Below are 12,991 nucleotides of genomic sequence, written 5' to 3' on the forward strand. Positions count from 1 at the left end.
TTCTGATTAAGGTCTATATTTATTAATCGCGTCATACCATTTACTGTACGGAACTGTATGTACTGTGTCTTATCAAAAATCAGTGAGAGTCCATTTACAAGGAACCACTTAGTAATTTTTTGAAAGACTTTATTGACAATTTCATCACTTAATTCTTGTTTGTCAGGTGTGATTACTATACTTGTATCATCATCAAAGAGAACTAACTTTGCCTCTTCATGAATGTAGAATGGCAAGTCATTAATATATATTAAGAACAACAAAGGACCCAAGACCGACCCTTGTGGAACCCCATTCTTGATAGTTCCCCAGTTTGAGGAATGTACTGATCTTTGCGTATTATGAGAACTGCTTATTTCAACTGCTGCTCAAATTGCTGCTGCAGATGCAGTATGATGCACCACAGCGATACATCTCCCTCGGTAGTGCCACGTGGCCTTCCAGTTCTAGATCTTGTTGGGAACGTACATTCTCGTGACCACCGCTGCCAGCAACTATGTGTAGTGGCTACATGCCTACCAAGTGTTGCTGCAGTATCGCAGAAGGAACATCCAGCTTCTCGTGGTCTTATTACACGACGTCGTTCAAACTCAGTGAGATGTTGGTAATGACGTATTTGTCGCTTTAAAGGCATTCTAGACTACCACCATCTCACCACATCCAATCTCAAAGGTAACTAACGCTGACTATCGTTACAGCGCCTTTTTAAAGCAAACCTGATATGCGACCTTATAGCGGCGCTACACATCATCTTTCAACTGTGGAAACACGCCTACCAACTTTGTGATTTTTTTCTGTCAGTGCATATGCCAATTTTTATCATGTTTATTGCCCATCATGTCCTTAAACTTCCCGTTGTCCTATTGCCATTAATTGAATTTGTAAACGAGGCTACGAAACACCTGCTGAGAGAAGAAGTCTTACGCCTTTACGGTCCAGGGACCGCAGATCAGCAGGTGACCGTCTGAGAGGGAAAGACAACAGGCAGAAGAATACCAAACTGCATCAGTCACCCATTTCAAACAACAGACTTGCATCTACATCGTGGGGAAAGAAATTGTTATAAAAAAGCGCTAACATCATGTGTTATTTTCGGGTGATTATATATAAATTAACCTTACCTTTCAATACACTGTGGTTCGTTTGTAGCAAACTGACAAAGAGAAAATGGCGACGCTACCTATAATGAACCGCTATAAGTTTCTGACGTTGTACTGGTACAAATTAAGAACTTTGTCATGTAGTGAGCTTTAAAAAACTATGTTTAGCATTAATAGTGCAATGTAATGTTTAGAAAGGAAGAGGATAAATTTTTAATGTTTGTTTATCCTAAATTATTAACTAAATAATTATTTTGTATTACAGTATGGCGCCAGAACGACATTGTGGAAAGTGGAGCACAAATGAATAGCATTTAACTCTGACAATATATCTAAATGGAGATCATGGATTAAATGAATGTGTGCAAATACAAAAGGTATCTAAGCCGTGCTGAAAATAAAAGTAGAAATGCAAACAGGAAAGTGAAATTTTTTCCGCAGTAAAATGTTTTACAACGAAGTTGAAAACAAACTAGTGGAGCATATTCATACATTTGAAGAGATGGCTCTGAGCACTATGGGACTTAACAGCTGTGGTCATCAGTCCCCTAGAACTTAGAACTACTTAGACCTAACTAACCTAAGGACATCACACACATCCATGCCCAAAGCGGGATTCGAACCTGCGACCGTAGCACATTGGAAGAGACGATGTTCACTTTATCCATGTCGTACATAAGAAAACTTGCTTTCGACATTGCAGAACGAAACGGATTTCCCTATAATTTTAACGCATATGAACCCATGACAGGCAAAAAGTTGGGTAAAGGTGTCCATCCTAGAAATATCGCCGAATCCGAGGGAAACGATGAAATCTCCAAGCAAAACTTCAAGGCCTAGCCAAGAAGCCTATGAGATGACGAGAGAAAAAGTTAACCGAAGGAAAGGAGATAAGATCTAGACTTAGAGCTTGTGAAAATGAAATTTTTTGAAACTCTACCCGGAATTCACCGTACAAAAACATTACAAAAAGTGAGGAATGGTGCTGTGAGTTTTAAGAGAAAGATGTAATGGAAAAAATGAGTACATGCAGTGAAATGCAGAATGTGGATCCATGGTGCGTGTTCGGGGGCGGAAAAAAGAGTAAAAAAGTTATATTGTAATGGCTGAAAAGAGTGCTGTAACAACTAAAAGATGGAATAGTTCCTTAGACTAGTGCATACCTTCAAGTTCAGGGACATAGTTTGTAAGGGTAGCACAACTTTTATAGCCATTGGTACAAATTAGGAGACCATATTCCTGATTTTTACCACCTGCAGATATTTAGGAAATTAAGTGTAATGTGAAACTTCCTGCCACATTAAAACAGTGAGCCGGACCGAGACTCGAACTTGGGACGTTTACCTTTCGTGGGGAAGTGCTCTACCAAATGCGCTATCCAAGCACGACACGTCATGACAGCTTTACTTCCGCCAGTACCTCGTCTCCTGTCTTCCAAACTTCGCAGAAGCTCTCCTGCGAAACTTGCAGAACTAGCACTCATGGAAGAAAGGATATTGCGGAGACATGGCTTTGCCACGGCCTGGGGGATGTTTCCAGAATGAGATTTTCACTCTGCAGCGGAGTGTGCGCTGATATGAAACTTCCTGGCAGATTAAAACTGTTTGCCAGACCGAGACTCGAGCTCGGCACCTTCGCCTTTCATGAGCAAGTGCTCTACCAACTGAGCCTGTGAAATACTTAGTTTCGAATAACTGAAAGATAAATATATTGCACTTGTTGGGAATGTGCTTCCTACATCCGCACTAATCTCTCTTACCTCCGCCATAATGACGTTACGTTGCTTCCTTTATAAGGAAATTACTTCTTTCAAAAGTCATTCCACTCCATTCCCAAACTCTGAGGCACTGGTACAGCAACCGCGGTTTTGCTATGGAGTGAATTGAGCCGTGCTTGCAATTACTGCAACCACGACTGAATTCTCTCTTTAAAATTACTTCTTTGGTTTTGATTTACAAAACTTGACTTTTAGCTATGTTATTCTCATTTGCGAAGTTCCTCATTATTTTAGCCTGTTTTTGTTTATTTTTAATTCATAGCTAGAAAAACTAGTCTAATCTACTTACTAGTTCTTGTGAATCTTGATTACTTTCGCACACCATTCGATCGCACCAGAGTGAACACCTGGTTATTTGACACACGAGTCCCGATTTAGTCTTCAAACGCCACACTGCGTTAGTATACAGCAGAAGTAAAAACTATTCATTGTCAGATTGGGAAAAGAGAAGAGATTTAATTGTTCATATCAACATATGAAACATTAGCGCGCTCCCAAGGAGTGACGACAGATGAGACATGGACTCTTATGATCGTTTCACACGTGTCCGGCGCCCATGCAACTTTGTAGCAATTCTGGACGTGTGAGGTGTCGCATTGTCCTGCTGGCATTGCCCAAGTCCGTTGGAATGCACAATGGACACGAATGGATGCAGGTGATCAGACAGGACGCTTACGTACGTGTCACTTGTCAGAGTCGTATCTAGACGTATCAGGATTCCCATATCACTCCAACTGCACACGCCCCACACCATTTTACAGAGCCTCCACCAGCTTGAAAAGGCTGCCTCCGTACCAGTACACATCCATCCACTCGGTACAATTTGAAACGAGTCTCGTCCGACCAGGCAATGTTTCCAGTCGTCAACAGTCCAATGTCGGTGTTGATGGGCCCATGCGAGGCGTAAAGCTTTGTGTCGTGTAGTCATCAAGGGTACACGAGTGGGCCTTCGGCTCTGAAAGCCCATATCGTTGAATGGTTGGCACGCTGACACAGGTTGATGGCCCAGCACTGAAATCTGCAACAATTTGCGGAAGGGTTGCACTTGTGTCACGTTGAACGATTCTCTTCAGTCGTCGTTGGTCCCGTTCTTGCAGTATCTTTTTCCGGCCGCAGCGATGTCGGAGATTTGATGTTTTTCCGGAGTCCTGATAATCACGGTACACTCGTGAATTGGTCGTACGGGAAAATTCCCACTTCATCGCTACCTCGGAGATGCTGTGACCCATCGCTCGTGCGCCGACTGCAACACCACGTTCAAACTCACTTAAATCTTGATAACCTGCCACTGTAGCAGCAACAACCTATCTAACAACTTTGTCAGACACTTGTCTTATACAGGCTTTGCTGACCGCAGCGCCGTATTCTGCCTGTTCACATATCCCTGTATTTGAATATGCATGCCTAAACCAGATTCTTTGCCGCTTCAGTGTAATATTATACATTTCAAACATATTAAGAAGCAAAGACGTTTGCATTAAAATATAACATTGTAACAGACAAAAATCTTAAATGCAAAGCGACTTTTAAGAAAAAACTTGAAATATTTAATTTAGAAACTGAATGAATTAAGTGATGGAGTATCGTAGTGATCTGAGACAGCGAGGCATGTGTAAAAAGCCGGCCGCTGTGACTGAACGGTTCTAGGCGCTTCAGTCCGGAACCGCGCTGCTGCTACGGTCGCAGGTGTGAATCCTGCCTCGGGCATGGATGTGTGTGATGTCTTTAGGTCAGTTAGGTTTAAGTAGTCCTAAGTCTAGGACACTGATGACCTCAGATGTTAAGTCCCATAGTGCTTAGAGGCATTTGAACCATTTGAGCATGTGCAAAATGTCTCTGTGAAGTCTAGTTCAAGTGGTTCAAATGGCTCTGAGCACTATGGGACTTAACATCTGACGTCATCAGTGTCCTAGAACTTAGAACTAGTTAAACCTAACTAACCTAAGGACGTCACACACAACCATGCCCGAGGCAGGATTCGAATCTACGACCGTAGCGGTCGCGCGGTTCAAGACTGCAGCGCCTAGAACCGCTCGGCCACTCCGGCCAGCCGGAGTCTTAGTAACGGGACTGTATGGTCTTGTGGTGGCTACCTCCGCTGAATGTTGTCCATGGTATGTGCTACGACAAACAGCCACACATGCATTTACCGGATTTTTTTTTGGATTTTTATTTCAGAAACGATTTGTAATCATCTCATCTGGAATTTCGCTACTTCATAGTTGTCGAAACCGTCTAATTACGGAATTATCCCATTGAGATCTGGCTTTTGCTTCAAGGCACTAATCAGTTCGGACTGAATTGGAACTGGTTTTCATTATTTCCTTTTAAGTAATGTTGATTACTAAAATGTTTCACTGTCCATCAGGATAAAAATAGTTAACTACAAACATAATTTCACACGAAAGGTCACTAAAGTCAAATATCGCCAAATGTGAACGCTAATAATGGCCCTACCCCCTGTTCCTTTGGTTGCCTCGGTTTGCCGGTCATGCCAGTGGAGTCTGCCGGCTTCCCACAGCAGCAGAACGGCAATCGTGTGCCGTTAAAAAGTCTCCGCAGTGCCATATGAGAGCCGCGCGTGCCGTATGATTATTCGCCTGCCTGCGTTACTTCCCTTCAAGCGGACTCTCCCAACATTCAACTGTCTCGTTTATCTCAGTAAAAATGAATATTCAATAAATTAATAACTTGTATTTCACTGAGTTTCATTTCGGTATATTCACTGCGGCATACGGCACTCGCGGATAACAATCATACGGCACTGCGGAGAGACTTTTTGAACACCCCGTTCAGGCAGTGCACATCCCGACAACCGTGTACTGGCGCCGTTTACACGGCAGCCGGCCAAGTGTGAAACGATAGGACCATACCGTGAGAGGTTTGATGATTGAGCACATACTTACTACTTAGACCAACGAATCCCTGGGCCTTCTCGACGTCTGAGCGTGGGCCCATCGAGATGCCAACGACGAAGTCGACCATGGCAGCCAGAATTATAGCGACGAGGAAGTTTTGCGCCTGCGCAGAAGAAAACAAGTACTGACAGACGAGAAACAGACCATGGGTGCTATCGTGCAGGAAATGCAAAATACGGCAACGATCACAGAGTCAATCCGGAAAAATGAAACGGAGAACTGGAGAACAACAAAAAATCATTAATATGATAAGAAATTGTCCAGTGCGCGGTACTTCTGAAGGGACCACTATCTGAGTAGTAAAAAATGTGTTGGCAGACAGTTTCAACTTCTGTTTAATAGTTACTGATATTGTCGGAGACTGCTTAATTATCAGACATTGATATTTATTACTGATGTGCTAAAGTCAGTTCCGTATTTCAGTCAATGGTCTCTGACAATGACAGATTTCATTTGCAAACTTGTTCGAAAAATTAAATAAAAGCTACACGTAAGTATTTTTATAAACTTCTGAAGTACCTACTGAAAGCGCATTGTCGGTAGTACGATACTTATCGAAAATACTTTTATAAGAAAATATGAATGCGACAAATGAGAGAAGTGTCGTGCAACCAGCTTCACTATTGCATCGAAGTTGCTGACAAGAATAATATACAGAAGAATGGAAAGAAAGTTGAGGCTTTGTTAGACGATCAATTCGACTTTAGGAAGCGTAAACGCACTAGAGGGCAGTTCTGACTTTCTGTTGATAATGGAAGTAAGACTGAAGAAAAATCAAGACACATTAATATGAGCAGAAATTGTTCTCAGTGCATGGAAAATTTGGAAAAACTGCACGAACAGGAAAAAAATCAGTTAGTAAACGGCTTTCGCTTTTGTATCATAGTCTCTTGCCCAGGCACACTAGGTAGTGAGTGCACTTAATGTACTGTGACGTTGGATTCTCTCATCCAGTACATACGATCAGTGATCTTGTAGTTTAGGTCGCACGTATTTAATAAATCGTGTATTTGATCTTATTTGCTGTTGGTACTCCTGTATTTCACATCTGGTAGGCGCTATATACGAAAATTATATCGCAAAAAAATCTTTCGCTCTGAATATTATTGTCTCTTTCTGTTATAAATTTGCAGTATTGTATTGAATGATTCTTATTCATAATAAAGTCTTCGTCAAGCTTGATGGCGCTATAATAGCCAATAGCCATTAAATAATGTCATCTGGTGTTAAAATTTGTTTACTTTCTATACAGGTCAGTATTCACGTTCGATCTGTTTATGCTGGTTACGTTAAAATCATGTTACTTTCAGGTCATCCCGGCGGGGTCAGGGATTTTCTCTGCCTCGTGATGACTGGGTGTCGTGTGATGTCCTTAGGTTAGTTAGGTTTAAGTAGTTCTAAGTTCTAGGGGACTGATGACCATAGATGTTAAGTCCCATAGTGCTCAGAGCCATTTGAACCATTCGAACTTTCAGGTCAGGTGGTTACCTTCAGTGCCAGGGTATGTGCCTTATGTTTTCACCTTTAGTGGAAATATGCATATTGGTTTTGTAACTGCAATTTATTATTATTATTATTATTATTATTAATGTTTTGCCAGTGCTAGTCTGAGAGGAAAAGGCACAGGAGAGGAATTCGTGGCGGGCCATATCAAACCAATCAGAAGTACTGACAATCTCCGGTTCCGACCGACGTTTCTAGGATGTAAAGCAAATGCTGGAACGGTAATCCCCTTACAAACAATCCGAGTAAGTAGTCTCTCAGACCCGATCCCAGATCGATAGGATTGGACGTTTCACCACGCTGATCAGTACAATTTGTATTGGTTACATTCGTTATGAAATAACGTTTGTTGCCATTCACGATAATCCTTTATTTTCTTCACGAAGGGATTTGTGAAAAATTTGCATTTTCAGGTCATTCTTTCGTTTGACAAATGTCTAAAATGTCATAATACAAGAAAAACGCACTTGATTATGGGCATTCTTTCCCAAACGCGTCGTAAGAAAACAAATACTTTCATAAAGAGCAAAACCATTGTTTATACAGTCGCAGGCTTTCACCAACCAACCATTTACAGTGGATAATATAAAACTTATTGAAAGAGTTTTCTGTGTCAGCTCCCTGGAAAGCTCATATTCTTGCCATTTCATAATTTTCGACTGAGCCTATCCGTTTGTGTGAAGGACGTCCGATGAACAATGCCCCCAAATTTTTCATCGGAACGTATATATCCTTAAAAATTAGACTCTAGTGACAGATTCAATTAACGTATTTTTGTATATACTGTTTTTCTACGTAGTTCCCGCCATGCTCTATTCCCTGACTCATGTATTCCCTGTCTGTAAAAGCTTTTTTTGCGTGCCTGTAGCCGTGTTCTCACTGTATGAACTACGCTCACATCATTTTCAAATTGAGTCCCACGCAGAGAATCCTTGGGTGGGAAAAAAAACTGAAGTCCGTGGACGCCAGATCTGGACTATAGAGTGGATGAGGTAATGATGTCTAGCACAATTTGGCAACGTGTTTCTAGGATCTGAGACTTCAGTATGGGAGTCCACAGCCGTGTTAGAGCAAGATTCCGTTTGGATTGTTGTCAGGTCAAACACGTTTGTTGAGTTTGTTCAGTCTTCGCATAGACCTCTGAATTAACGGTTGACTTTTTTGGCAACAAATGGTTCAAATGGCTCTGAGCGCTATGGGACTTAACATCTATGGCCATCAGTCCCCTAGAACTTAGAACTACTTAAACCTAACTAACCTAAGGACATCACACAACACCCAGTCATCACGAGGCAGAGAAAATCCCTGACCCCGCCGGGAATCGAACCCGGGAACCCGGGCGTGGGAAGCGAGAACGCTACCGCACGACCACGAGCTGCGGACTTTTGGCAACACATCCACGAGAATGACACCATCACTATCCCAAAAAATGGCATCATTACTTTCTTTTGGTGACTGCGGAGCAGGTGCCACTATAGTGACTGTCTTTTTGTCTCCTGCTAGTGACGCACCCAGGGTTCGTCATCTGTAACGATCCGCGACAGAAGCACCTTTCCATTGGCCTCAAGTAACTCCAGCTGTTCAGATGAAATGGTTCTTCTTTGAATTTCGTTGTCTGTTGTGGGCATTCGAGGAAACCATCTTAAGCAAACTGTTAATATCAGAGAGACTCTATTACAGCACATGCACTTCCAGTGCTCGCTGATAGCTGTAGAACCAACCGACGACTCGTGATGCGGCGGTCTGCATGCATAATGGCGTCCGCGCGATTCACCATGGTGGAAGCAGGGACTGTGACAAGACATCCACAAAGTGGCCGATCATGGAGCTCGTTGTCTGCTCTTACTGATGCTTTAAACTCTCTTTACCATCGCCCAAGTACTTCTATCAACAACATCACTACCATACACTGCACAAACGTTTACTGATTTTTCACTACTGTCTGTTTTTCCACACCAATTTGCTAGACACCATTTCGATGATTCACTACGGCTTGGTCATATGTAGGAATTGTTCGAAACTTGGGACACATGCAGAAGAAACATCAGATCTGAAGCATCTGAAACAACATTCCGCTCTACAGGTTGTAACGGGTATGAGTGCAGATATTTCTATTCATGACTGAGGATGGTTTACTGAACAATATTACATCAGTGCGAGGGGCGTTCAGTAGTTAACGCAACACATTTTTTTCTGTTAGCAGGTTGGTTTTACTCAGGATTCCAATACACTATGCTATTCCGCACCCATATGGCTAGAAGAACCTGTCTTTCAATATAATCTGATTTCAATGCGCCGGTCTTACGCCATCTTACTGAAAGGACATGTATGGCTGGCCGCTCTGGCCGAGCGGATCTACGCGCTTCAGTCTGGAACCGCGCTGCTGCTACGGTCGCAAGTTCGAACCTTGCCTCGGGCATGGATGTGTATGATGTCCTTGGGTTAATTAGATTTAAGTACAATACTGGCCATTAAAATTGCTACACCACGTAGATGACGTGCTACAGACGCGAAATTTAATCGACAGGAAGAAGATGCTGCGATATGCAAATTATTAGATTTTCAGAGCATTCACACAAGGTTAGCGCCGGTGGCGACACCTACAACGTGCTGACACGCGGAAAGTTTGCAACCGATATCTCATACACAACCAGCAGTTGACCGGCGTTGCCTGGTGAAACGTTGTTGTGATGCCTCGTGTAAGGAGGAGAAATGCGTACTATCACGTTTCCGACTTTGATAAAGGTCGGGTTGTAGCCTATCGCGATTGCGGTCTATCGTATCGCGACATTGCTGTGCGTGTTGGTCGAGATCCAATGACTGTTAGCAGAATATGGAATCGGTGGGTTCAGGAGGATAATACGGAACGCCGTGCTGGATCCCAACGGCCTCGCATCGCCAGCAGTCGAGATGACAGGCATCTTATCCGCATAGCTGTAACGGATCGTGCAGCCACGTCTCGATCCCTGAGTCAACAGATGGGGAAGTTTGCATGACAACAACCATCTTCACGAACAGTTCGACGACGTTTGCAGCAGCATGGACTGTCAGCTCTGAGACCATGCCTGCGGTTACCCTTGACGCTGCTTCACAGACAGGAGCGCCTGCGATAGTGTACTCAACGACGAACCTGGGTGCACGAATGGCAAAACGTCATTTTTTCGGATGAATCCAGGTTCTGTTTACAGCATCACGATGGTCGCATCCGTGTTTGGCAACATCGCGGTGAACGCACATTGGAAGCGTGTATTCGTCATCGTCATACTGGCGTATCACCCGGCGTGATGGTATGGGGTGCCATTGGTTACACGTCTCGGTCACCTCTTGTTCGCATTGACGACACTTTGAACAGTGGACGTTACATTTCAGATGTGTTACGACCCGTGGCTCTACCCTTCATTCAATCCCTGTGAAACCCTACATTTCAGCAGGGTAATGCACCATCGCATGTTGCAGGTCCTGTACGGGCCTTTCTGGATACAGAAAATGTTCGACTGCTGCCCTGGCCAGCACATTCTCCAGATCTCTCACCAATTGAAAACGTCTGGTCAATGGTGGCCGAGCAACTGGCTCGTCACAATACGCCAGTCACTACTCTTGGTGAACTGTGGTATTGTGTCGAAGCTGCGTGGGCAGTTGTACTTGTACACGCCATCCAAGCTCTGTTTGACTCAATGCCCAGGCGTATCAAGACCGTTATTACGGCCAGAGATGGTTGTTCTGGGTACTGATTTCTCAGGATCTATGCACCCAAATTGCGTGAAAATGTAATCACATGTCAGTTCTAGTATAATATATTTGTCCAATGAATACCCGTTTATCATCTGCATTTCTTCTTGGTGTAGCAATTTTAATGGCAAGGCTCCCAGCCAATTGACCGTCTTCTTCTGTGCGGATGCACAAACAGTGCCCGAACTCTTACAGGAATCGGCAAAAAGCTGCGAGTAATGAGTGTAATGGGCAGGGGCATTATGAATATAGTGTGGGAAAGTAAGTTGGGAATGTGGGTCTCACGGGAGGCGTGCCAGGGGTAAGTCCCTGCAGTCGCACTATCCTCTGTGTCCTCGGTGGCTCGGATGGGTACCGGCGCGATATCTCAACGTGTTCGGTCAGAGCGTTAGCTGCCCTCTACAATAAAAAAGACTGGGTTAATGTATCAACGAAGAACTTCAACAAGTATCGTAGGACGTCCGCCCCTGAACAAACACAACGATCAGTTACGAACAAAATGAAAGCGCTGTCGGGCACATATTTTCAACTCTCCATATTGATTTCATGCCGGCACGGTAGCTCAGCGTGTTCGGTCAGAGAGTTAGCTGCCAGCTGTAATATAAAAAAAAAAACTGGGTTAATGTATCAACGAAGAATTCGAACAAGTGTCATAGGACGTCCGCCCCGAACAAATAAAACGATCAATTACGAACAAACCGAGATTGCCGGCACTGTAGCTCAGCGTGTTCGGTCAGATGGTTACCTTCCTTCCGTAATTAAAAAACTGAGTGCACGGATCTACGAAGAACCTGAACGTGTGTCATCGTACGTCCGCCCCGAACAAATTCAATGAACAGTGTAGAACAAAATGAGATCAACTAGAAAAAAAGATGGATAGAACGTCTGCCATATAAGCAGGAGATCCCGTGTTCGAGTCCCGGTCGGGGCCACACATTTTCAACTGTCCCCATTGACTCATATCAACGCCTGTATACAGGTAGGGGTATTAATTTCAACAGTATTGCAGACTTTGCTGGAGGTTTACCAAAACACTTCCAGTCTTAAACTCTTACGGAAGGAGATCTTCACACTTGTTTCCGCGATTTGTGTTTGCATAACGCTCGACAATTAACACGCGCTGTTTTATCGTGTGCACCATTTTGTGTGTCATTCAAACAGTCATTAAGCGGCTGATCCTCTCACTCACTCGAACGCGATGACACAGCGAAGTACTCTAGATAGATCAGGCGAGAGTTGGGCACCCGCAAACATGTGACAGCAACCGGTTGGTGCAGCAAAATCACAGTTTCCAGCATTTTTTTATGATGGGCAATGCTCCAGTTCATCAACATGGGCCAGTCCCGTGTCAGTCGTAATAAACATTTTTAGGTCTGTTTTATTTTTCCCATCCTGTATTAACGGCTGTAAAAAATTGTGGCATTAATTATCGAACGACCTTCCTATATAACGCGCTAGCACAAAGGCTACCTGGATAGAGAGTACAATGTGTGAAAAGTTAGCGAAATTTTGTGTTGTCGACAGAGTACGTGTAATGTGCTTACCTTGGATTCCCATTCCATACCTACGGCGCATATGATGATCATGACGGCGATGGCAGGGACACCAATGATACGAACGTCGTTGACATCGCCATCGACGATTTTGGTGTTGTACTCCTCGAGCCAGTCGCCGACAGAGTTGCAGAAGCCGATGGTGTTCATGGACGCGGCGACGGCATTGGCGAAGGCGAAAACGATGCCTACGCTAGCACCGAATTCGGGGCCCAGAGACCGAGAGATGATGAAGTAGATACCACCTGTGGCGGGACACAGGAACGTGACACTTTTTTTGGCATTTGGCTAAGGTTTATTGAGTAATACCACCAACAACTTTGTACAAACGTAATACACACACAAACACAAACACACACACACGCACACACACACACACACACAAACAGAGAGAGAGAGAGAGAAATGACG

The 12,991-nt window shown here is 43.7% G+C and overlaps 1 protein-coding gene across 1 annotated transcript in view; it reads right to left on the reverse strand.

The window, feature by feature from the left end:
• Window positions 1-12,991, reverse strand: part of LOC124623027 (bumetanide-sensitive sodium-(potassium)-chloride cotransporter) — a 239,889-nt gene that overhangs the window by 108,303 nt on the left and 118,595 nt on the right. The window contains exons 4-5 of the mRNA XM_047148819.1: window positions 12,572-12,825; window positions 5,784-5,898 (exon numbers count right to left, since the gene is read on the reverse strand). Of these exons, the coding sequence (XP_047004775.1) occupies window positions 5,784-5,898; window positions 12,572-12,825 (369 nt within the window). The remainder of the gene's footprint in view (window positions 1-5,783; window positions 5,899-12,571; window positions 12,826-12,991) is intronic.

This window comes from Schistocerca americana, chromosome 7 (genome assembly GCF_021461395.2).
Source record: "Schistocerca americana isolate TAMUIC-IGC-003095 chromosome 7, iqSchAmer2.1, whole genome shotgun sequence".
Classification (NCBI taxonomy): Eukaryota; Metazoa; Arthropoda; class Insecta; order Orthoptera; family Acrididae; genus Schistocerca; species Schistocerca americana.